Source organism: Xyrauchen texanus, chromosome 30 (assembly GCF_025860055.1).
Source record: "Xyrauchen texanus isolate HMW12.3.18 chromosome 30, RBS_HiC_50CHRs, whole genome shotgun sequence".
Taxonomy (NCBI): domain Eukaryota; kingdom Metazoa; phylum Chordata; class Actinopteri; order Cypriniformes; family Catostomidae; genus Xyrauchen; species Xyrauchen texanus.
In genome coordinates, this window is record NC_068305.1 from 10,869,323 (window position 1) to 10,897,165 (window position 27,843).

Genomic DNA, 27,843 nt, shown 5'->3' on the forward strand with positions numbered 1-27,843 from the left:
CTATGTCTTTATCCTCCCTCTGAGCTTGTCTGATCTTTTCTTTTGACAAGGGTTTGATGGATGTTTTGCTGGTCTCTACACATGCTGGTACACTCTGACAAGCTTCAGCAAAGGACCATGTTAAGTCTGAGTCATTCTCGACTTCCGCTGCTTGTATCGTGGCTCCAACTGAGTCTGATGAGAGCTCCTAAGCACATTTTATCTTTACCTGGGCGATATTGAATGGTAAATTGAAAGTCTGCAAGCTCAGATACCCATCGGCACCCAGTGGCATTAAACTTTGCAGAGGACAGCACGTAAGTGAGGGGATTGTTATCACTGAACACAGTTAAGTTTGGTGCATAATAGAGGTAATCTCAAAACTTTTCTGTGATAGCCCATTTTAGGGCTAGAATCTCCAACTTCCCGCTGTGCAGATTGTAATTTTTCTCTGCTGCCATCAAGCTTCTTGAGCGATAGGCTATTACTCTTAGCTTGCCATTCTGGTTCTGATTCAAGACAGCTCCCAGACCTTGGTTGAACAGATCTGTATGGAGCACAAACGATTGTGAAAAGGCTGGGAATCCCAACACTGGAGGCTGAACCAGGTAATCAATCAGTTTTGACAATATTACTTGATGCTCTGTCCACTCAATTGGCTTACTGAATGGAGTAATCTCAGAGTCCTTCCAGGCATTCCTCCATGAAATGCCGAAATGCAGCAGGTGCATTCATAAGGCTGAAGGGAATACAAATCCATTCATATAAGCCCCACGGTGTACTTAATGCTGTGAGTGGCCTACTCTATGGGTACACAAAGCCTTGACGTACACCTTTCCCTAATCTAGCAAGGAAAGCCATGTGTTACCTCATAGGCTGTCCAGAATGTCCTGTACTCTGGGGTCAGACAGTGTCTTCCTATTGAGGTCTCTATAGTCGATACACAACATAAGGTTATCATCTTTCTTACAGACACATAAAATTGGCGAAGAGTAATGGGAATGGGATTTGTCAACCCAGCCTTGGGCAAACAAGTTGTGCAAGTACTCCAAGATAAAGTGGCTTAGGAACTGAAGCGGACAACAGGCGTACTGTCAGTCATAGCTAAGTGATACTTTGCTCTAGACCCTTGCATCCAATGTCATTGTCTGATTTTGAGAAAGATTGACACTCCTCCCGCAGAATTAGTTAAACTTTCTATTGTTGATGCAGTGTTAAATGGCTTACGTCAACATGTGGGTCCCACAAATCTTCACTGCTATTTCCATCAGCACTTTTGGAAACTCACTGATACTGGATGTGGTCAAGCTCAGTTTTCCCTGCATGCATGATGTTATGGTCTGTGATGTTTAACACACTGATCTTGACCAATGGTTGGCTTCCTTTTTTTAGAATCAGGAGGGTTTCAAGAGGTTCAAGACCATCGGGTACTGTGTGTTTACATGCGGCTCAAACAGAAGAACACTGTCCTGTTTCATGTAAGGCACTTTGACTTGACACTGAATCTGCACAATTGTGTGCTTGGGTATGTTCACAAGTGCTTTCATCGTTTTCACCAGATATTAATTTGGATCCTCAGCTGTCATAGGATTACTGAAGGTCTGTTTTTGTTTTTATTTATGCCAGGGAAGGCATACTTAACAGTTCTGTGCAAAAGTCCTTTACACACATAACTTTGTCCATTTTTTTAATTCTGTCTCATCACTTGTTCAATGAGTTTGAGTCCACTTGTAAAAATGTTTCTAATTTAATCGTTTATTTTTAATTACAAATTATATTATCAGCATAACAGTTTGAGTGAAATATTTGTGCAAAACCTGATGATTATGAAATAATCATGATCCTGCATGTGAATTTTCACAGAGCATCTTGTGAAAGTGCTTTAATGAAAGAATCCTTTTGTACAAAATGGCTTTACACAGTTAATGTCACAAATTTGCTTATTTGATTACTGATCACGAAATTGTGTGGAATCTTAAATATTGAAATAACCTAAATCTGCCATTAGTAAATGGCCTCCACACTGAATATATATATATATATATATATATATATATATATATATATATATATATATTATAGAACAGTGGACCTGCCCTATTATTATGTTCCCATCCTGTAAACACAAGCCTTGCAACACCTGGACAATATAAATTAACTCTCCAGGTGGCGATGGTGCTGACCACACTGGTTGCAGTTTTATTTTATATTATTTTAGAAAAATAGTAAAGTCATCAAAACTATGGTGTAACATAAATGGAACTATGGGAATTATCTTGTGACTAAACAAAATCCAAAATAGATCAAAACTGTGTTATATTTTAGCATCTTCAAAGTAGTCACCCTTTGCCTAGAATTTGCAGAAATGTACACTTGCCATTTTCTCGACCAACTTCTTGAGGTATCACCCTGGGATGCTTTTTAAACAGTATTGAAGGAGTTCCCATCTATGTTGGGCACTTATTGGCTGCTTTTCTTAATTATTCGGTCCAAGTCATCAATTTGTGTGTATATATATATATATATATATATGTGTATGTGTGTGTGTGTGTGTGTGTGTGTGTGTACACGTGCATATACACACACATATATATATATATATATATATATATATATATATATATATATATATATATATTAATCTTTATTCACGGTTACTCTCTTACCTTTTTCCCCTCTTATCTTTTGAAAGATATCTATTTATTTGCTGCACATATATCGCTGTTCTTTATTTGTACTTATCAATCTCTTGTGTTTACCTCTCCTTTTGTTCTCTCTTATTTACTTATTTATGTATTCTCTATTTTCTTTTTCCTCAATATGTCTGTAATTTTCTTTACTGTAGTAAATTTCTTGTTTGTCTCTCTGTATGTATAAATGCAATAAAACAAAATGATATCTATGATTTGAATTACCAAAGAAAACTGTTTAAACCTAATAACATGAATTACTGTATCTCTATTTTAATCTGCAAATAAATTGTTTGTTTTATTACTCTTGTCTGTCTCCATTTATTTCTGAAAACTGTAAAAACCTTTATAATTCGCAAATATTATGTAATTATTTGCCTCTGTAAATACCTTTGAATGCACAATAATTAAAAAAAATTTCAGTATACCACATCAGCATCATCATTTTTCAAAATTCCTCTTTTTATGTTCCACTTAAAAAGTCTTACAACATGAGGGTGAATAAATAATGCCAGAATTTTCATATTTTGGGTGAACTATTCATTTAAGTGTAACCTGCAATTGTAACCTCAAAGATTGATTTCTACTTTATCTAACACATGAAAAAATGACTTTTGTTGGTGTAACCTAACTTGTCAGGTTCACTGGAGTTCCATGAAGAGTGGAAAAATGATGTTTTCCAGACAAGACACTTTTTGTAAACAAAAACAAAAGATTGTCTGTTATCTTTACAATGCATCATCATGTCTCAATCCTAAGTAGAAAACCTTGTCAAATTTATTTGCTAATTTAAGTCAATTTCACAGGTAAATAAAACTACAAATCAAATAAAAAAATACAATTTTATTTTAAAAAACTTTTTACATTTAAGTACTGTGTACATCAGATTTGTAAGTAAAAGCTACTGTATTAACTAAAATATATATTTTTAAAATGTACTTGCTCATTTGAATCAATATTATGTCATGAAGTTGAGTACCGTAGATTTGACTTTTTATATCATTTAAATTCAGTACTTGGAAAAACTGTGCAAAAACTTGCAAAATAAAACTTAAGTAAGTCTTACAACACTGATAGCACATGTATTTCACCCAGACGTCTATTTGATGTGTGTGCATCTGGAAGATGTTTATTTATTTTTATATAAAGTTGTTTGCTAATCTGCAGTTCGTCTATAAGATCTTTCCTCCCTGATGTCAATAAGGCATTCAACAGATGTCTTTGAGATATTTGTGATTTAAAAGGATGCTCTTTTAAAGATGTTTTTCAGATGTTAATTAGATTGTGATGCTTTCCAGATGAAAAGATCTAAAACAGACTGAGATGTACATGCTGTCTTGTTAGTCTATTTTCAGTGTTGATTTAATCAGAATAAATGCAATTTCTAACTTTAACCCCTTTATAAAACCAGATTGTTTATGTTAACACATAATCTTGTTTAGCGATCTGACAAAACATGTTTAAACTGTAAAGGAAAAAAATGAGAATAGACCAGTTTTTCCAGTAGACTGACTTCATTGTTCAAACTACTGCCCAATCACATCAACACTTCATTCATCCTTTGGAAATTCAAAGTTAAAAAGCACAAAAAAATGATGTACATCAATGACACAACACAAAAGGGATGAAAAAATGTCCAGCAAAATCATGACTTGTTCCAACACTAACTTAAGGTCGATCGGTTCAGAAGGTTTACAGAAACTCCTTTTCGTGTTCACACCTACAGGCGTGACTCCTGATCCCACTTCCTCCTCCGCACAGCCGTCATCGTTACGTCGGAAGGCACACTTCTCCACAAACTTTTACAAACTTCAGCAGTGTTTGTGACTGCAGGATAACCGTTGCCAGCATTATGGCAGAGAAAGGACCACTCCTAACTTCAGTCATCATTTTCTACTTGTCCATCGGAGCCGCGATATTTCAGATCCTCGAGGAGCCGCATTGGAAATCAGCCCTGGACGATTATAAAAACCAAACGGACAATATTTTAAAGAAATATCCCTGTTTAAATGAGGAGGATTTGAAGAAAGTCATAGAGGTAGGCTATAGTATTTGAAGTCAAAATTGTGTGTAGACAAAACTTTGGCGCAATTTTGTTGTAGCCTACAAAGAATTCCAGAAGCTCTTGATGTGGCAGAAGTTACGTTTTGAGTGTTCATGAGGCAAAACATCGACTACTGAGAAAAGTTTGACTGAAATTACATTTTTGAACAACACTTTTAACATAATTTCTGTAACCCGAGACGCTTTCCGTGGATTACCTTCCTCTTTCACAAATACACAAGCGAAACAAAAAGAAACCTTGTTCAAACTTATCGAAAAAGGTTCATGGTCCTCCGAGGGAAATGTTAATCAGAGACGCAATTGTTCTATGTTTGTGGACTTTTCCCCCCTAATAGCAGTAAAAGTGGCGAAGTCATCCTCAGGAATGAGGATGTATTTTCCAGTGTTTATTTTGTGCCATGTAGATTTCACTCTACATGAATGCAGACAGGATTTCTTTGCTGACTGTGAGAAAGTGCGTCCACGTGCTTATGTATTGAATCTGACAACAGAGCACGCGAACGTTGAAATGCCACATTAGTTGTGTTAATTGAGCGAAATGCAACACGATGCAGGGATGGGCGGATCGATACTAACGAAACTGATGTGTTATCAAGAATATCGATCCTCACATAAAAATATTGATTATGAAATTTTTTTTAACTTATGTTATTATTTAGATAACATGAATATTAATGCATCTCATAAGCTTCGAAGTGGAAAAAAAATTATATTAACGAATTGTTGCATGACAACGGAACTATTTTTTCTTCCGCTCATCTTGATGCGCAGAAATGCTGAAATACACCAGCATACAGACAGCTCACCCTTTCAGGTTTTATTTGTATTTTTTTAAGCATTAGCAAAGGCTTTGATACTCCAAAACCATGGTTTTGCTACAGTAGTAATGTAGTATCAATATTGCAACTTGTTTTTAATAATAGTAACTATATATTAATATCTGTGGTTAATTTTGTTTTTTTTTTTTATGTTGCTTATAGGCCTACTTACTAATTTTTAAAAGGTAAACAAAGCAGCCTAATTATTTTCTGCTTAGGCCTATAAATATACATAGCCTATATAGGCTATATATAAATAAAATAAGTAATAATTTAAGTTACTAAATCTATCCAAAGAATTAGTAAAGAATACATTTATTAGATGTATCGATATCGCGATACTGGCCAAAAAGTACTTTGTATCATATCGAATAGAAAATAAGTGGTGTCGCCCTTCCCTAACACGTGACAAAGAAAGCCTGTTCTTCAGGATTTCATAAGATGTTATTGCGGGCGTGTAGGCAAATATTTTTTGCTAGAATGAGCTGATAGAAGCTCTACAGAAGAATTTTTGCTGTTCAAAATGGTATGAAAAGTTTAGTTGTGTGAAAAGACTGAAAAGACTGTAGGATTGTTTACTCTGGTTGGGTGTGTTTTTGTTTGGTTAACTTGGCCAACAATTTAGGCATTTATAAAGCTATGTCGTTAGAGATAGTCTGACTTCAGCCATGCTGAAAGTGTACACAAAGAAGGGGGTGAATAACTTCAAGTGTGCTGATACTTTCACAAACACAAAACATTAGAACTGATTTTCTGTTGTTATGACTCGCATACCACCCAGATAGCACACATGGATCTCCAAGATGTCTCATAGATCTTTTAATCTGGAAACTCAGCATTATTTACATTACATGCATAGCATTACATACAATTTAATTTACATCTGATAAACATCTTAAGATCAGATTTGAAGGTCTCCTGCGCTTTCTTTCCTATCATGCGCGTTCAGTTTAAGTTTTTTCGTTCCAATTAAATAACTATATAATTCGTTTTATGATCCCCGTTTATTTTCAATTATAACTCCAATTATAAAAGATTTCAAGGATATATATAATTTTCTAATCTTAGTTATTATTATTATTATTAAATTTGATTTAACATTTAATCATCATATTTAACTTAAAATTAATTATTTGATATTGTACTCATTAATTCGGATTCCTGTCGGTTAGAGAGTCTCACGCCGGCCATGTACGCGGATCTCATGGTCACAAATACGCCCGTATTGGTAATTTAAAACAGTAATTGACTTAATACTAATTAGATGGCTGCTCACGCTTGCCCTTTTATCAAAGTATTTTGTTTAGTCCCCTTAGATAGTAACACTTAGAGTAACATTATTTCTACCCAGAGGTCATGACCACTAAATTGACAAAGATTGACCAACAATACCCAAGTTAAAATAACTTTATATAATCATGCCATTGTTTCCTATTAACACTTAGCTAGAAAATATTACAATAACCAGAGGTTTTGACTTCACCCTATTTAGGTTTGCTTGACAACTTCATGTTGTCCTAAATGGAAATTCCATATCGAGCCTGTACACACAAGTACACTAGAAATAATGCCAATTTGTTAGTCGGAGCTTTAAAGTCTTCAGTCGGTGTGCCCCATGCTCCACTCAGAACTGAACCTGGTCATAGATTTGTGTAAAAATGGATTTAACGTAATCTACTAAAGAAAGTAGTTAAATCAGATTAAACAATACATTAAACAATAGTAAAATAATACATCATCAATTCCAATTAGACAATAATAAGTTACATTTAGAATTTTTTTTATCAAAACATAAGAAATAAGATTTGCATTCCTGGTAGAGAAACTACACGGCAATTGTGTGGGAGATCTGAATACAGATTCCCCGAGCTCCTCTGCCATCCTTCCTTAAATACCAAATTATTCTATTGTTATTTCAGATGTGTATGTTTGATGTGGTTTTCAATTTAGGGAATTGTGAGTAGACCTTTGAAACTTGTGATTATGTCATTTGAGGTTTGCAAAGAATGCACCTGCATACAGCATCTGGGAGTGGTCATGCCCCTGATAGAATATAGTATTTTACTAAGTTCTTAAATCTTCCTTGTGATTTGACCTCATTGAAAGGGAATGAGACTGTTTTACCAGTTGCACTGAGACCTCTTGAATGATGCCAAACATGTATGATCAGAAAACCTTTTACCGCTTTTTCATAACTTGATGACTTGAGGTGAGGTATATAAGAGGGGACAGATGTGAGTGAGATATGCATTTTATGGTCCTTAATCAAAGGATGTGTTGCCTCAGGTGGAAATGATCTTCTGTGTGAGAGTTCTATGACGTAGGTTCTCACAGAGTTCTGAAGTTCGGAAATAGTTCGGAAATAGTGCCTTTTATGCGTAGACATTCTGGTGCCAGCCTTACATCAGTATGTGTGTTATTTGGGACAGCAGTTGTCTTTGAAACAAATTCCAAATTGGGGAGAAAAAGTTGTGTCATATTTGTTAGAGACAGACAGATATGTCAGTTTTACCGATTAATCAGTGCCGATAGTTGCTATCGGTTATAGGACGAAATCTATGCCGATAGCTGCAGATCCTCTCTTCAATGCATATTTTGTTATTTTTATTAGATAGGTCCTAATTGTGTTCTTAATTGAAGGCATCAAAAGAAAAATGCGACTATCTGGAAACGTGCCCCGTCAGCACAAACATGGTGTCTCTAACTTCATATCTTGTTATTAATAATAAACCTTATTCCTCAATGAACCTGGTGATTAATATACAGTAAACATTAGGGGTGTAATTATTCACATTTCTCACGGTTTGGTTTGTATCACTGTTTTTGGGTCACTGTTTTGTTACAGTTAAGTATTGCAATGTACAGAAAAAATATATTTATATATTACTGCCAAATCCAAAGTAAGAATACTCTATTTGGTAACAAACGCTTTTTTTTTCAAACGCTCAAGGTTTGCCTTGAATAAATATAATTGTTTTACAGTAACCTTAGTTTAACTATGGTATTTGTAGTGAAAACATATCAACCACAATATCAACATGGTTAGTATATACATGTGTATATACACAATATAGAGTGTAATACTGAGAGTATTACTGTTGTAAAACCATGGTTAATTGAATCAAAACCATGATTCCTGCAAAGAAAACCAGTGACCGCAGTCATGGTTACTACAATGTTACTATGGTAAAATAATGGTTATTTTTCGCTAGGTCTTTAACTAAAAAAACCTTTTTCTAATTAATAAATCAACATTTAACTTAATAGCTGCACTTTTGGACTACATGCCTCGACAAAAAAGTCATTTCAAACTCTACTGCACATATATGCTATTTAATATTCGGAAGTTTTGCATCAATATAGAAGGAACTTTGCTATTAAAATGGACACAAGGGATGTTGTGATGCGGCTTGAGTGTTTTAATCGTAATGCGTAAATTATCAGTATACAGCACTTGTGTCGAGTGATGTCTGCAAACGGTGCCTGTTTGGTAGCCTAAATGTTTTTTTGACCATGGTAAATGGTCTGCACTTATATAGTGCCTTTTTAACCTTAACGGTATTCAAAGCGCTTTACACTGTGACACATTCACCCATTCATACACCAATGGCGGCAGAGCTGCCATTGAAGGTGCTAGCCAGCCATTGGGAGCAACTTGGGGTTCAGTGTCTTGCCCAAAGACACTTCGGCATGTGGAGTCATGTGGGCCGTGATTCGAACCACCAATCCAGTGATTAGTGGCCAACCCGCTCTACCAACTGAGCCACATGAAAATTACATTTTCAACTACACACACTCATCCTTAAGTCGTTTAGGAACTTACACCAATAAAAGAAAGCCATTTGCGTTTACATGACCACATCTTCCAGGCATCTGGAAGATGCCTCCCTTCCAGATGCGCTGAACGACTTCTACGCTCGGTTTGAAGTGCAGAACGACGTGATGGCGAGGAAGTCCACCCCTCCTCCCAACGACCAGGTGCTCTGTCTTACCACGGCAGATGTGAGGAAAACTCTACGTAGAGTCAACCCACGGAAGGCTGCTGGACCAGACAACATTCCTGGCAGAGTGCTCAGAGGATGTGCAGACCAGCTAGCAGATGTTCTTACCGACATCTTCAACATCTCTCTGAGCAGCGCCGTCGTTCCAACGTGCTTCAAGGCCACCACCATCATCCCCATGCCAAAGAAGTCTTCAGTGTCCTGCCTCAACAACTACTGTCCCGTCGCACTTACACCCATCATCATGAAGTGCTTCGAGAGGCTCGTCATGAGGCAGATTAAGACCCAGCTGCCCCCCTCACTAGACCCACTGCAGTTTGCGTATCGTTCAAACCGTTCAACGGACGATGCCTTCACCACAACCCTCCATCTGGCCCTCTTCCACCTAGACAATAAGGACTCATACATTCGAATGCTGTTCATAGATTTCAGCTCAGCATTCAACACAATCATTCCCCAGCACCTGATTGGAAAGCTGAACCTGCTGGGCCTGGACACCTCCCTCTGCAACTGGATCCTGGACTTTCTGACTGGGAGACCTCAGTCACTCCGGATCGGGAACAGCATCTCCACCACCACCACACTGAGCACTGGGGCCCCCCAGGGCTGTGTGCTCAGTCCACTGCTGTTCACTCTGCTGACTCACGACTGTGCAGCAATGCACAGCTCGAATCACATCATCAAGTTCGCCGATGACACGACCGTGGTGGGTCTCATCAGCAAGAACGACGAGTCAGCATACAGAGAGGAGGTGCAGCGGCTGACGAACTGGTGTAGAGCCAACAACCTGTCCCTATATGTCGACAAAACAAAAGAGATGGTTGTTGACTTTAGGAGAGCACAAGGTGAACACACTCCGCTGAACATCGACGGCTCCTCTGTGGAGATCGTCAAAAGCACCAAATTCCTTGGTGTTCACTTGGCGGAGAACCTCACCTGGTCCCTCAACACCAGCTCTATCACCAAGAAAGCCCAGCAGCGTCTCTACTTTCTTCGAAGGCTGAGGAAAGCACATCTCCCAACCCCCATCCTCACTACATTCTATAGAGGGACTATTCGCTATGTGCACAGGTGACGCGACGAACGTTCGAAATCTGCGTGGTGGGCGGGGGGACTTCCGGTTTAGGTTACTACCGGTATTTCCGATGTAGATGTTGTGGAAGAGTGAGTGGCAAGCTATCAGTGAGTACCGTATATAAAATGTTAACAGTAAATAAGAAACGTCTTACATATCAGTATCAAATTGGCAACTCTAAATTACATTGTTGTGTTCCTCGATGTGCCGTTTCATCGAGGTATAATTCTGAAGTTTTCATCGTTTTCCGCATCAGCCTGAGGTACGAGCTCAGTGGCTAGTCAAGATAAGACGCAAGAACTTCACTCCTACCGATAACACCGGGTATGCGGTCGACATTTTAAGCTAGAAGATTTCATCATAACCACAGGACCTTGAAAACTTGTTCAAGGAGCTGTGCCATGTCTTTTGAGTGGAACAATTTTTGTTTACCAGCGCCAAGGACTGTATTTTTCTCTATGAGCTTCCATATACTGCTTATATATTTTGTAATTTACTATGCTGTTTGTTTTTTTGTATCTTGTGATATACCTTTCAGAAAATTGTCTGAAATATTGACAATGTTTACATGTCATTTATTGTCTTTTACACTGCCAGGAGGAACACAAATACATGAGTTAATTCAGACATTTATTATACAAAGACACAAGCTGTCATACTACACTCAGCAATAACATGGCTCCTATAATTGTAACATTGTGATGCAACGTTTGACATTTTGTATGAGTTAGTAGATAACTAGTCCACATAACTGCACATAATACAGTACTTTAATGCTTCTTTGCACTTCTGGTTGGATGTCAACTGCATTTCATTGGCTCTGTACCTGTACTCTGCTAAATGACAATAAAATTTAATGTAATCTAATAACTACTAACACTGAATTCATAATAACAAAAGGTACCTTGTATAGGTTTGTTGTTTATGTACATGTGCATTTCTTAAAGAGAACTATTTACATTGATTTTCACACAAACACATGTTTTGTACAGTCTGATACAGTAATGCAACATTATGATTAAGGCTCTGCCAGCCACACAGGAGCACTCAACCTCATAGAGCTGAACAGGAGTGGAGTCTTCTAGGACAATCTTTTAAAAAACAAAAAAGTGTGTTATAATCAGCAGAGATCACAAACTGATCATATCTCAAAGTCAAAAGTGCATTTTGCATTATTTTTCAAGTTAGCTACTATGAGTTAGAGAATGAGGTTACTTTAGGGTTAGTAAGAAAGTAAGTAAGTTAAACACAACACAATATAAACAGCAAAGCAACTGTCTCAACAACCAGCTTCTGGGGTTTCATATAGGAATGGTAGGTCTACTAGAACACTAATAGGGCAGGCACGTGTCATCATAGTGTTACCTACTTCAAACGTTTGGCTAGCTAGATAGTTGTCTAAGATGTTCAACTTGTTTAGGTAATTATACATTTGTTTGCCAGTTTAACCCATCATTGCCAAATTGAAGCCCCAGAACAGAACTGGTTGGATCAGACAAACAACTGAACTGTCTTTCATCCTACTCTGATGGTGTGAGGTTTCTCATGTTTCCTCAAAGATCTATGACAGGTAGCACAGATGCTGACTCTTCCTGTCTGTCTTTACTTGATACTGGGGATAACCAAATACTGTCAATACATGTAACTGAACAACACAAGTCATTAGTATATGGGTGATTCTTAGACTATGGGCACCTTTATGTACTTTGTAACCAAAAATGTCATTTTTTAAAAATATGACCAAAGTACAATTGATATGGATTGCAAGAGTAGATTTGTGTAATACTTTTTATATTATAATACATTACAATACTTTTTATATTTGGATTATAATATTATTTTTATTTCTAAATTATACTTTTATATTAATTGATTTCATTTAGATGAATTAAAAATCAATTTTGTTGCATCATTTATTGCTTATATTTTTGCCTTGCCATAAGTTGTGTCAGTTATTTACACGCACTGTAACCGTTCATCTGTGAGACAAATCAGTTGTATACATCAAACTCAGCACTACACTAAAACAGTTGTGGTTATGTTTAATGGCTTTGTGAATTGAGTTTACTGAGTGTGATGAGTTTAATTGTTTTTCTAATAAACATCTCCACTGTTTCTCTACATTCACGTTAATTCATTGTAATTTCCATCTCCACCCACATTTTTAAAAAATATTTAATAAGTTCTCATCACACATTAAAAATGTATCCACAATTGACGAGATCATGCTCTACTTAATATAAAAATGCAAGTCATTTATGTTCTAATAAGCTCTTGCCCAAACCAGTATTACATTTCAGAGTGTGACAGGTGTACTGTTCACCGTTTGGTCCTTAGGGCAGTTAATTTATCTCATTGACAAATGTATAATTATTGTACATTGTGGAAAAACTGATAAAACTAGTTACAAAAATGATCCTAGACAATTCTTGACTGACATAAGTTATTCTGTTTTTAAATAAAAGCATTGAGATGTGGTGGAAATGACATTTCACTGCTGTTATCTAAAAACAGAATAACTCATAACTTCTTAGTTATGAGACTAACACAGTCTCATAACTTCTCTTGTAATCTAAGTTTGTCCTCTTACAGACCTTAAAACTAGACAAATTATTTAAACTTATGAGACTGTGTTACGTGACTTTTGAACAAGTTTTTTTATTCAACTTCACAAGCCTAAAAGTGCCCCTTGTTGAAGAAACGCCCATACATTTATTCAATGTCAGATAGTAAAATGAACATATAATAAACCACATGTGACCAACAACTAAAATTAGTCGTTTAATAAGTATTTTGTAAAGGTTACTTTCTAGCCTAACGTCACCTAGCATCATCGCTAACGTTAGGGCTACAGCTAGCTAAAGACATAGCATAACTTACCTTCATAATTGTCAATGAATGAAGAGACGTATATCTTGAAACCCTTTTCCCTCTTGCTCTTGGGAGCCGATGATGACGCTTGAATTATTCGGTGTACGTCATTTATCGTTATCCTTGGCAGATGTTGAAGGGATCTGGTGTAGAAAGCCATGTTTATCTGGTCCTAGTCTTACCTGACAGTTACCGGCGTCGTCGATGAACCTAACGTAGCGTTAGACCGGAAATACCATCGCCCACCAGTGACGTCTGACAATCATGGAACGTTCGTAAAATCAACTAGCCAATTGAGAGCATCCTGAGCAGCTGCATCACTGCCTGGTTTGGGACTTGCACCATTTCGGACCGCAAAGCCCTGCAGAGGATAGTGAGGACAGCTGAGAAGATCATTGGGGTCTCTCTTCCCTCCATCAAAGACATTTACAAAAAACACTGTATCCACAAAGCAACCAGCATTGTGGACGACCCCACACACCCCTCACACAAACTCTTTACCCTCCTCCCGTCTGGCAAGAGGTACCGAAGCATTCGGGCCCTCACGGCCAGACTGTGTAACAGCTTCTTCCCCCAAGCCATCAGACTTCTCAATACTCAGAGACTGGTTTGACACACACGTGTCCTGAGTTGTACTTTAATTACTGTCACTTTATAACTGGCTGCTACCTCAGTAACTGCTATGTGCATAGAACACTATCTCATAGTATGTTATGTTTACATTTTTAGAAACTGTCATCTTTTTGCACTACTGAGTACTGGTCGGCGCTGCACTGTCTATTGTCCTGTTCATTGTCAGAAATTTGTTGTACTGTCCTGTACTTTTTGCACATGTTTGCACGTGCACTTTATATAGGTATATATAGGTTTTTTATATAGGTATTTTATTTCGTTGTGTTGTCTCATGTGGTCCTATGTTGGTCCTTTGTTGTTTTTATGTAGCTGTTTTATGGTTTCATGGTTCTGGAGGAACGTTGTCTCGTTTTGCTGTGTACTGTACTAACTGTATATGGTTGAAACGACAATAAAAACCACTTGACTTGACTTATGTTGTTGGCTTATTAAGCATAATCGGTGTAAGAACGTGCATGTAAACAAACATTTCATTCTCCGTTGATGGTAAGTTCATCAGTCTTTGTTTATCTATAGTTATATCCATCTCTATTCTCTATATACACACATCCTATGTAGGGTCGCAGGTATAGCTAATACATTGTTGTATGTTTCACCATCAGGTTGTGGCTGAAGCGGCTGGAAGAGGTGTGGCCATCACAGGAAATAAAGAATTCAACAATTGGAAATGGGAGAATGCTATTATTTTCGCAGCCACGGTTATCACTACCATAGGTAGAAATTCACAGAGATAAATATAGTTTAAGTAATGTTTCAAGAAATACTGTCAGACTACAAACTTTCATGCAGTAGATATTCAGCACAATGTTAGAAGATCCAGGATCCAAATCATACCCAATAGATCTCCCATGATCACCTCCTTAAAATACAATTTTTCATACAAAAACAGCAAAAGAATAAATCCCCTATTACGTTTCCTTTTTAAAAGAGGGAAAAAAAGACAATTGATTATGGCAGACATAAGAGAGAAAGATGCTGAATTTACCATCACTCCATCACCAGCTGTTTTTGAAGCCCAATTGCAGTAGTGGTGACTATTTTTTTAAGCAGAATATATTAAAAAAGAATAATGTTATAAATGTGCTAGGGCTGTTAAAATATGAAAATTGCAATCAAATTAATTGCATTATATGCTGATGAATTAATTGAAGTAATTGCATATATAAATATTTGCTGAAATTGGCAACCAAATAATGATTTTGGTATGTCTTGAATAATTCTGATTATTCAAGACATACCAGGAAAGCATTGAAAAGACAATACAAAAAATTACTTTAGAAGTCAATATTTTGCAAAAATATGAAGGTGGTACTTCAAGCTTGAATTTGAAAAGTTTGCTAGATTAACATTGAAAAAAAGACAGAAATGTGTCATTACAGTCTGTGAAAATGGTCAATTTTCATGTATTTACAGGCATAGGATCATAGTAGATTATTTTCAGTGTATGCTGTGAAAATATTTAATTTATATACTGTACACTGTATACACAAAAATGGCTAACATCAGAAATATACAGTATTACAGCAATTTCAATAGACCATTGTAGTGCATTGTAGATGACAGTAAAATAATGTAATTTCATATAATGTAAGTTGGAAATATATTAACAATGATTTTAATGATTTTAGGTTATGGTAATGTCGCTCCAAAGACAGGCGGCGGCCGTGTGTTCTGTATCCTGTACGGGCTTTGTGGTATTCCACTGTGCCTCACATGGATAAGTGAGCTTGGTACGTTCTTTGGTGGCAGAGCAAAGCGCCTGAGTCAGGTGCTCCTCCATAAAGGTCTCACTGTGGTAAGAATAACAGAGAATTCACCCTTCTAAAACAAACACTGATCAATGCTGTTTGCATTGCATCAATATTGTTAAAGGGGTAGTTATACCAAAAATGAAAATCCAGTCATTGTTTACTCACCCTCATGTTGTTTCAAACCTTAATTACTTTTATTTTTTCCTCCTCCTTGAGACAGGAGATGCTAGACAGAAAGACTGAATCACTATTCACTTTCATTGTATGGAAAAAAGGTGTAAACGCAACTAAGTCATTCTGCCTAACATCTCCTTTTGAAAGTCATATGGGTTTGGAACGACATTAGGGTGAGTAAATGTACATTTTGGATCTTGAGTATGGTTGTTTTATTTGCAGAGTACACAATTACAAGTCACTGTTTCTCATCCACTATAGAAAAAAGTTCAGTTCATCTGTACTGCTGTATTCCTTTTATGGGGATTTCTTGTTCACCTCATCATCCCATCCTTTGTGTTCATGGTCTTTGAGAAGTGGACATACTTAGAAGGCCTCTACTTCTCCTTTACCACCATGACAACTGTTGGTTTTGGAGACTATGTAACAGGTAACTATTCAATTGCAAGCAATTACAAAATAATAATAATATTTTCTGAAGAAAGTGTGAGTTGTCTTAGCCAATGAAAAATGTATGTCACAATGTTACCTAACCTATCCCAAACTGCACTGAAGCGGTTCTGATTGCAGAATTGGATAATATCACCTAATAGTTACAGTATAAATAAATGTAGGTTGTAGTGATATGCCATCCCAGATGTGGATGACTTTCTTTCTTCTAAATGAAGATTAGTAGAAGAATATTTCAGCTCTGTAGGGCCATTCAATGCAAAGTGAATGGCTGCCAAAATTTTGATGCTCCAAAAAGCACATTAAGGTATAATAAAACTAATGGTAAATGGTGTCCATTAATCTATGTCTTCAGAAGGTTGGGGGTGAGAAACAGATCAATATTTCATTTTTAAGTCCTTTTTTACTATACATTTCTACCTTTGACCAGACCCAACCAGTAGGTGGCTGAATGTGAAAGTTAATTCTACAACGGAATGTTGAAGAGAAGATGGAAGTGTAGATTTACAGTAAAAAAGGACATAAATATTGATCTGTTTCTCACAAACACATTCTGAAGACATGGTTTAAACCACTAGAGTATTGAATAATATTTTATGCTGCCTTTTTCCTTTTTGGACCTTCTGAGTTCTGGTTACCATTCACATGCATCGTATGGAAATTTTTAGGTAAGGGACTTCCTATATCTTTGCTGGCAGTTTGGAGCTCCCGCCCCTTTTTGGATCTCTGTCGGCAGCTATACCCTTCTCAGATTCAGCGCAACAGTCAAAGACGTCCATCCAGCACATTAACGGTGCATAGAAAAACTCACAGATGCACACAAAAGCATGTTTGAACAGTCCCTAACAGTGCTGTGAAAAAGTATTTGCCGCTTCCTGATTTCCCCACTAGTTTTAAAGTTAGTAACAGCGATAGCTGTATCATTTGTTCACGCGACTTTCGAAATGTGAAAGAAGAAATGGCTGTGTGCAAAACCACGCCGTGGTCCATAAACAAGTTGCAGACGGTCCACTCGTTAGCGATGAGCGAAATGAAAAAGTCTTTCAAGAATTGTCTCCGCTGTTGGCTGCACACGGCTAGCAACAGACCTACCAACAGTGTAGGAAAAAAGTAAAACAAAAAACTTAAGTGACTAAAGAAACATCAAGGAAAAGTGGAAGTAGTTCAACCAAATGGACGCTATCTAAACCAGTGACCAATGGGAGGGAGAGCGCCCTGGACTCAGCCACGATGGAGGATGATATGTTTTGTTACGTTAACTGTACTCTGCTTGAAAGTTTCACTTTTAGTTGGCCAGCTACTGGAAGCTTGCTTCTAAAACAACCAGGCCAATTTAACTGTTACATTTGTGTAAAATCACCATGCAAAAACTGCTTTATGCAGCACAATGAGCTAGTAGCTAACAGCTAGCGGTTGTGTTATTGTTTTGGCCAGTTTGTGTCATGTTTAAGATGAGGCAGCACAACTATGACGATCAGTCTATAATCCCACCCACGTTGATGCATATATATATATTAGGGCTGTCAATCGATTAAAACTTTTTAATCAACTTAATTTCATGGTGTCCCGAATCGCATATACAAATATTTGCTGAGAAAGCCCCTCATATAACAATAATTCAATATATAATGATGAAATAATTATACATGGTTATTTTTAAATATTGAAAAATTATATATGTGTGTGTGTGTGTGTGTGTGTGTGTGTATATATATATATATATATAAAATGTATTGTTTACTACCATATTATTGAACATAAGCCAATCATTGGCATACAGATCACAGCAATCCATTTCACAAGTGAATTTTTCAATCAGTTCGAGATATATTATGAGGGCTTGTTTTAGGACCCATCAATTTACACCTGCATCAGACTAATGCTTGTATAGCGTCTCAGATTGCATCATAAACATAAAATGTTTAGGTCACTGTGTTAAGTTAAATATAGTTTAATACTTAGAACACATCTTGAGATCCCTTAGTTCAGATTTGGGCTCCAAGTGTTTTGAGCGCAAGAACGTAACGCATGTTTGTGTTCTGCTGCCTGCTGAAAGGTTGTTTTGTTCACTGTAGAAACTGCGCATTGTCATACAGCTGAAATTTCAATTACTGCCCTCTGGACTAAACAGGTGGTACTACAAGCTTGCATTTCTCAGGAATCTTACTTATTATGGTCCGGGGGCTTTCGGATTAATTGTGTTAATATTTTTACCACGTTATTTTTTATAAAATTAATCGCACTGAATTAACGCGTTAATCGACAGCCCTAATATACACTCACCTAAAGGATTATTAGGAACACCATACTAATACTGTGTTTGACCCCCTTTCGCCTTCAGAACTGCCTTAATTCTACGTGGCATTGATTCAACAAGGTGCTGAAAGCATTCTTTAGAAATGTTGGCCCATATTGATAGGATAGCATCTTGCAGTTGATGGAGATTTGTGGGATGCACATCCAGGGCACGAAGCTCCCGTTCCACCACATCCCAAAGATGCTCTATTGGGTTGAGATCTGGTGACTGTGGGGGCCATTTTAGTACAGTGAACTCATTGTCATGTTCAAGAAACCAATTTGAAATGATTCGAGCTTTGTGACATGGTGCATTATCCTGCTGGAAGTAGCCATCAGAGGATGGGTACATGGTGGTCATAAAGGGATGGACATGGTCAGAAACAATGCTCAGGTAGGCCGTGGCATTTAAACGATGCCCAATTGGCAGTAAGGGGCCTAAAGTGTGCCAAGAAAACATCCCCCACACCATTACACCACCACCACCGCCTGCACAGTGGTAACAAGGCATGATGGATCCATGTTCTCATTCTGTTTACGCCAAATTCTGACTCTACCATCTGAATGTCTCAACAGAAATCGAGACTCATCAGACCAGGCAACATTTTTCCAGTCTTCAACTGTCCAATTTTGGTGAACTCTTGCAAATTGTAGCCTCATTTTCCTATTTGTAGTGGAGATGAGTGGTACCCGGTGGGGTCTTCTGCTGTTGTAGCCCATCCGCCTCAAGGTTGTGCGTGTAGTGGCTTCACAAATGCTTTGCTGCATACCTCGGTTGTAACGAGTGGTTATTTCAGGCAAAGTTGCTCTTCTATCAGCTTGAATCAGTCGGCCCATTCTCCTCTGACCTCTAGCATCAACAAGGCATTTTCGCCCACAGGACTGCCGCATACTGGATGTTTTTCCCTTTTCACACCATTCTTTGTAAACCCTAGAAATGGTTATGCGTGAAAATCCCAGTAACTGAGCAGATTGTGAAATACTCAGACCGGCCCGTCTGGCACCAACAACCATGCCATGCTCAAAATTGCTTAAATCACCTTTCTTTCCCATTCAGACATTCAGTTTGGAGTTCAGGAGATTGTCTTGACCAGGACCACACCCCTAAATGCATTGAAGCAACTGCCATGTGATTGGTTGATTAGATAATTGCATTAATGAGAAATTGAACAGGTGTTCCTAATAATCCTTTAGGTGAGTGTGTATATATATATATATATATATATATATATATATATATATATATATATATTGCACACACAAAGTTGAAGTCAGAAGTTTACATACACCTTAGCCAAATACATATCAAATCTATTTTTCATTATTCTTGACATTTATATATGGATTAATTTCCCTGTCGTAGTTCAGTTAGGATCACTACTTTATTTCAAGAATGTGAAATGTCAGAATAATAGTAGATCATTATTTATTTCAGCTTCTATTTCTTTCATCACTTGTGTTTGAATACAATTTGTTAGTATTTGGTAGGATTGCCTTTAAATTGTTTAACTTCGGTCAAACATTTTGGGTAGCCTTCCACAAGTTTCTCACAATAAGGTGCTGGAATTTTGGCCCATTCCTCCAGACAGAATTGGTGTAACTGTGTCAGGTTTGTAGGCCTCCTTGCTTGTACACGCTTTTTCAGTTCTGCCCACACATTTTCTATCAGATAGAGGTCAGAGCTTTGTGATGGCCACTCCCACACCTTGACTTTGTTGCCCTTAAGCCATTTTGCCACAACTCTGGAGGTATGCTTTGGTTAATTGTCCATTTGGAAGACCCATTTGCGAATGAGCTTTAACTTCCTGGCTGATGTCTTCAACATATCCATATCCAATAAAAACCACTTGACTTGATAATATTCCTTCCTCATGATGCCATCTATTTTGTGAAGTGCACCAGTCCCTCCTGCAGCAAAGCACCCCCACAATGTGATGCTGCCACCCCCATGCTTTCTGGTTGGGATGGTGTTCTTCAACGTTCAAGCCTCACGCTTTTTTCTCCAAGCATAACAATGGTCATTATGGCCAAGATGTTACATTTTTTTGTTTCATTAGTCCAAAATACATTTCTCCAAAATGTAAGATCTTTGTCCCCACGTGCACTTTTGGAGCAGTGGCTTCTTCCTTGCTGAGCAGCCTTTTAGGTTATGTCGATATTGGAATCGTTTTACTGTGGATATTGATACTCGTCTACTTATTTCCGCCACCATTTTCTCAAGGTCCTTTGCTGTTGTTCTGGGATTGATTTGCACTTTTCACCCCAAAGTACTTTCATCTCTAGGAGAAAGAATGCATCTCCTTCCTGAGTGGTATGATAGCTGCTCGGTTCCATGGTGTTTATACTTAATACTATTGTTTGTAAAGATGAATGTGGTGCCTTCAGGCTTTTGGAAATTGCTCCCAAGGATGAACCAGACCAAGGATGAGTCAACAATGTATTTTCTGAAGTCTTGTTTGATTTACACCATATGTAACGGGACCCCTGTCTTCCAAACAGTTCCACAATTTCTGTAACTGCTGATCTTCTGGGATTTTCATGCCCAACAGTCTTTAGAATTGACTCTGAATGGTGCCAAAAACATTTAGTGAGTGGCAGTTCTGTGGATGGAAATGCCTTGTTGATGAGAGAGGTCAACAGAGAATGGCCAGACTGGTTCGAACAGACAAAGTCTATGGCAAAACAGATAACCGCTCCATAGAGTTGTGGTGAGAAGAATAGGTTTGGCGCTGTTTTGGCGGCACGAGGGGGACCTATAAAATATTAGGCAGGTGATTTTAATGTTGTGGGTGATTGGTGTATACATTAACAGAGGAAATCAGGATGGGGGCAAATACTATTTCACAGCACTGTAGACTTTTAAAAACTCCAACTCAAAAACCCAACGGTTTGTCAAAACTCGTCGTGGTCGGGTTGAAGAATTCTATTGCACATTTAGTATAACCAAATAGTAATTTTGGTATTGGAATAGTGGTGCATCAAACGAGAAGAGTATAGTTGCAGACAGAGCTCCAAAAAAGGGTGGGAGCTCAAAACCGCCAGCAAAGATCTAGGGAGTCCTTTTCCCTAATGTCGCCCCCCTTTTATGTAACCCTGCCCCCTTTTGGAGAAACCACACCCTATTTCGGAGATAATGCCCCCACTTTAAGATCTCCAACCTACATCTTTACCTGCTTTCTGAATCTCACAATTTTTCTTTCAGCATCTCACACTGGATCACCGGATTTTTAGACACCAAGTAAAGTTAAAAAGAACTTTAATTTTGACAAATGCCTGCACTGTTTCTCGTTCATTGTGTTATGTTCTGAAGAAGTTCAGGTTGAAAAGATAACTTTTACACCATTAAACATGCTTCCAGGTTGTTTTTCACCAAGCAAAGTTTGAGCAGTTGATAAACCGTGAAGAGACTGTTTAATCTGTTTAATCGACTCCACGCACATGACAATACTGAAGTTCGCTGCCTCACAGAAATGTAAACCTGCATGAGTAGAACACATACAAGCGGTGACCGTTTTGAGTAGTTTTGACTTTAATGTGATATTTTATTTAAAAAATTCCATTTAGGCTCATAGCTCACTGTGCAAATTATATGCTTCTGTTTTTAAGCTGAAAGGGATAGTTCATCCAAAAATGAAAAATCTCTCATGATTTACTCACCCTCCTGGCATCCCCGATGTGTATGACTTTCTGTTTACTGCAGAACACAAATGAAGAATTTTAGAATAATATCTCATCTCTGTAGATCCTCACAATGCAAGTGAATGGGTGCCAAAATTTAGAAGCTCCAAACTCCAAATAAAGGAAGCATAAAAGTAATGACTATAGTGAATAAAACCATGTGTTCAGACATTATTTGATATGTGTGGGTAAGAAACAAATCAATATATAAGTAAAAAAACAATTTGTCATTCTTCTCCCTGCTCAGTAGGGGGTGATAATGTGTATCACCAAAAACAGAAGGAAAAAGTGAAAGAAAAATTATTTAAATATTAATCTGTTTCTCACTCACAACTATCATATCACTTCAGAAGATATGGATTTAACCACTAGAATCGTCCGGAGTACTTTTATTTTGCCCTTATGTGGATTTTAGAGCTTCAAGATTTTGGCACCCATTCACTTGCAGTGTATGGACCAAAAGAGTTAAGATATTCTTCTAAAAATCTCTGTTTGAGTTCTGCAAATGAAAGAAAGTCATACACATCTAGGATGGCATGAGGGTGAGTACATGATGAGAGAATTTGAATTTTTCGGTGAACTAACCCTTGAACTTTTTCTCTGGTAAAATATCCTATCTAAGCTTATTATGCAGAGACAACTACAAGTAAGTCATTCTTGGGTTAATAATAAAAAAAAAGATATAAGCACTATGTCTCCTTAGCACTCTTTAAAATTCCTCTGTTCATTTTGAGTTGCCTGTCTGTACAAACACATTAACATTGACTCAACCAATGGTGTGAGGTGGTGGGGGGACTAACTCTTTGTTTGACCAACAGCAGACAGGGTGTGGGGGGGCATATTCAGAAGCTATTTTGATTTGTTTTGCAATTTTGTTTGGTGGCACTAGTGGCTCAGGAATTATATACTTTACGTAGTGTTTTAGGAAATTATATTGCAATAAACTTTATTCCTGCTTCTCAACTAAAAACCAATTAACCGCTTGTGAAACCTCACGGTTACTAAATGTTTAAAATGGTTACCATCCACAACCCGATTGGAAAATGTAACTTGATACTGGAGAAGCTATACTGTTGTGAAAATAGCTGAACTACTGTTAGTAGCATCGCTAGGACAAAGTCCTAAACATTAGCATGAACAATAGTAATAATGATGCCTTCACCACAATGTGACAGTTTTGAGAAATAAAATCGTGGAAAAGCTTCACAAACATTGTGTTTTCCGTACAGGTGTGAACCCAGAAATAGACTACCCATCACTCTACAGATTCTTTGTGCAGCTGTGGATCTGCCTGGGTCTGGCCTGGTTGTCTTTGTTCTTCAGCTGGAATGTGCATATGGTGGTCAAAGCCCATAAAGTCCTGAAGAAAAGGAGGCTGAGACGTCACAAGCTCTCTATCGATGACATACCAATAACAAAAGAAATTAAAAAAGCCCCAAAGCCACCACCTCTCACTGGCGTCATCGACATCTTTCAGTTCATGTCTGAGAAGGTTGAGGACTACAGCGACGTCATCCGATCCATTGGAACGGACAAGAGGCACCAGAAAAAGCAGCAGGAGGAGGATCTGGCACGGTCTAAGAGCTGCAGTGACCTTCTGCACGGCCTGGTGATCCCACTTGAACATTCTCCTCATCTGAAACGGCGATTCAGCATCAGCACCAACCTATTGGTCATATCTGGAGAGTCAACAGAATGTCTCACAAACAGCCAAGAGGGACAGACACTACTAAAAGAGCACCACAGAGATCCTCAGGAACCGAAGCTTGTTGAGAAACCTGGGCACAGTGCATGGGACTCTGGAAGATCCTATCCATCACTATTCCGGAGCCCCGACCAAAGCCCCACTATTACCATCAATAATAGTGAATCAAGGTTTTCAGTTTCCAAAAAATCAGAAGACAAATTTTTAGGAAAGAGAAAAAGCATTGGTTGAAGATTACATTAATCTACACGGTCTAAAATGGCCCTATCCAAGTTATTATGCTCTGCTTTTATTCATTTGGTAATTGTGAAGATTACGATGAGCTGAAGAGCGGAAAAGGATAAAGCTGATGCTATCAGTAGCACTTAAGGAACTAAGAAGATTAACTCTTAAAAGGAAGACATGCTGACAGGTATATGCTCTTCCTAATGAAGATGCCAAATATGGCTGCAGTTTTATGACACTCAAGTGATTATTTCTGGTTACAGTACTAAAAACAATTACGGTAACGCACAGGGTATTACGATGAATCTGTTATTGAGACATGGATGTGGGAGGGTTGGCAGAGGAAATTAAACCGATTTCCCGCCACGTCTGGACCTTCACAGATGACATTGGAAACTTCAGCTGTGCTTTTGATAAGTTTTTCTTACTCTGGATTATTGTTACCAAAATGTCTGCTTGAACAAAATCTACCAATGCTAGGAATGGAATACTAGCGTACAAGTATGTGAAACAAAATGTTGACTGAAGTGTTAAAACATTAGTAAGTTACATTATTTTCCCATGACCTCACTACAGTGTATGTACATTGAAATGGTCCAGGTTTCATCTCTGATGTAAATATGATTATATTGCGTTTTCAATCTACTGTTGTGTAACAATGTCTTCTTTGATCAGATCAAATAAGAGCAATGTAAAAAATTATTTATTGGTCATTCAAATCATTTATATGACTATTAGTAGATCTATCATAATAGGAATTGAAGGCAGAGAAGAGTGAATTGCATTAGAGAAGTGTGTTTTGGTATACAAAATCACTGGTCTATACAGTGTACTTTGTATATATTTTATACGGAACGTTTTGTCAAATGTAGTAAGCATCCATGTATTCCAGGTCAGGGCCAGCAATTAACCAGCGTTCAGGGCAAACAAATAGTCAAGATATTTAAAATGTTTTCGATTTTCCAATTGCTCCATTTTATTTGGAGGAAAAACGCCGTTTTAGTCGGGATGAGAGGAGTAGCATAACAAAATTAATGCGTTTTGAAAGTAAAATGTTACAGTATGTTGCACGGTTTAAAGGAATATTCCAGGTTCAATACAAGTTAAGCTCAATCGACAGCATTTGTGGTATAATGTTGATTACAACAAATGTATTTAAACATGTCACTCCTTTTATTAATAACAAAACATGGGTTACAGTGATGCACTTAAAATGGAAATGAATGGGGCCAATCCGTAAACATTAAAATACTTAATGTTCGAGAATACAGCCACAAGATGTAAACATTATGGGTGCTAAAATGATTTTAGTGCGATAAAATCACTTACTAACTTTTTCTGTGAAAAGTTAAAGCCTACTATAGTACTACTTTTTTGCAATAAAGACGCCACACAATAAACCCTAGGTCGCTGCCCAACCCCATGAAAACATGCAAGTACCCCCCCCCATTATTTATACCATGATCAATATAAACACCAGTGCTACCCAGTGCTTCACACTGCAATGTTCAAGCCAAATCTGCACCCTTCATGAATATAAAAATGGCAATTTAAACAACAGCTCAAAATATACATTTTTACTGCATAATTCATTTGTGCTTTTTAGAAAATTATAAGCTTTGCAATTCTGCTTTTAAACCCTCTGAAAACTGTCCCCCTTTACTTCCATTGCAAGTGCCGATTTTTATTTAACAAAATCATTTATATAAAGTAAAATAGGGATGAGATTAAATAATTTTTTGAGGCAATAAACATTATGCCACAAATATTAATGTTGAACTTCATTTGAACATGGAATATTTCTTAAATATTTTATACATTTCATAAGATTCTATACTTGACTTCTAAAGTTTGAGGTTTAATCATTTGAATTGAGTTATTTGACATAAATGGACAAAATACTGTTATCTAAAGCCCAAAGTATACTTCGGTCAGATGCTGACAGTTTTAAGGCTGTCCTTTAGTTGGCTCAATGTGCATTTGGGAAGCATTTTAGCATACTGAGGATGCATCTTCTCAACGTTCCCCCAAAATTGCCACCTTGTGGAAGATTTGATTATGGATGTTCTGTTATGAGACGTAATTTTTCCATCTGACTGATTATGCTTTTGCTCAAGAATTTTTTGCCATCGTATTTGATGTCCTTTTTATAACTTCTATAACTATTTTTTTAATGCCACTTGATGTTAAAAAGTATTTTTCCACATCTCCATCAGCTGTTTCCAAACTTTTGAGTTGATAAACCACATCCTGTCTGTTGGCAGAATTGCTGAAACAAGTTAAGAATCAAACCACAACATGGTTTTATTAAACATAACTGTGCACTCTTTAAGTTCTCTCTTTTGAGTCACTTCTACACAAATTTTTAAAACAATTTTGTCTACCACGAAAAATATACATTTACAATATTTAAAAACACGTATGTTTCTTAAATGTTTGAATATTTCAAAGATTAGAAATTAACCTGGATCAGCTTACATATATGCATAGTGAAGCAAATTTAGCTTTAAAACATGGAAGACAAAAATCACAAGTTTACTTAATCTTCATAAACTTCTACTTGCATCAGTAATCCTGTGAATCTACATTTAGACCAGGCCACTGTTCCCATGACAGCCTGCATCAGCCCTAATTTCTCTTTTACATATTCCTTATTCATTATATTTTGCAGAATTGCTGGTATGATTCAGTCACTATTTTCCTTCATAAAACAAAATTATGCATGTGATCTTGGGCTTGGTCCTATACTTATATTATACTTATTTAGCTTATTCTGTAAGTTTAATTTGATGCTTTAGCTGTTACCATGCAGTGCATATTTGTCTAACTGAAAACTCGTGCAACTGCAAACAGCAATACAGTTGCAACTTGATTTGCATTTGCTGAAGGAAATACCAGTGCTTGCAAACCAGCAGCAGAACAGTGTTAAAGCTACGTTTTTAGGCTTTGGTTCAGTGTAAATTAAATTCTGCGTTTGCTTATGTCATGATGCTCATTGCGTCTTTGTTTTCTGTCAGCAGTACACAACAACTAACACTGTGCCACAGTTATAAATGGTTTAATATAAGCAAGGAAAAAATAGAATCCGCTGACTGTTTTCAGTGACATTTTTCCATTTCCTTTGTTAAGGGTTTACAAAGGGGGTTCATTAATGACTAATAATATGTTTACAAATACATTATAAATAATTGATAAGTGGATCTAACAGCATGCTTAAAAAGGGTGACTTTCATGCAATACTTGCCAAATAATCTATTTTACCTCACATTTCATATATGCTTCATAACACTTATTTATTAACATTTGTAGACTATATGCACATAAATATCAATATAGTTCAATGTTAATCAGGTGTTATTTTATTCTATATGCTGTGAATGATAATGAAGACCTGAAAGTTTTTATTTTTTGTAGTGGACTTTAAGTAACTCGGA

The 27,843-nt window shown here is 37.1% G+C and overlaps 1 protein-coding gene across 1 annotated transcript; it reads left to right on the forward strand.

The window, feature by feature from the left end:
* The first annotated feature begins 4,449 nt into the window (after window positions 1-4,449).
* On the forward strand, window positions 4,450-26,678 carry LOC127624420 (potassium channel subfamily K member 5-like). The gene is made up of 5 exons (XM_052099238.1): window positions 4,450-4,707; window positions 14,734-14,845; window positions 15,760-15,926; window positions 16,318-16,486; window positions 23,709-26,678. Exons 1-5 carry the CDS (start codon window positions 4,522-4,524, stop codon window positions 24,413-24,415), a joined length of 1,341 nt encoding a protein of 446 aa, XP_051955198.1. The 5' UTR covers window positions 4,450-4,521; the 3' UTR covers window positions 24,416-26,678.
* The last annotated feature ends 1,165 nt before the right edge of the window (window positions 26,679-27,843 follow it).

What these genes read in the sequence shown, in the direction of transcription:
- LOC127624420 (XM_052099238.1), top strand. Translation starts at nt 4,522, where the DNA reads ATGGCAGAGAAAGGACCACTCCTAACTTCAGTCATCATTTTCTACTTG. An exon ending in ATTTGAAGAAAGTCATAGAG is followed by an intron (nt 4,708 to 14,733) that starts GTAGGCTATAGT and finishes TTTCACCATCAG; the next exon opens with GTTGTGGCTGAAGCGGCTGG. An exon ending in TCCATAAAGGTCTCACTGTG is followed by an intron (nt 15,927 to 16,317) that starts GTAAGAATAACA and finishes CATCCACTATAG; the next exon opens with AAAAAAGTTCAGTTCATCTG.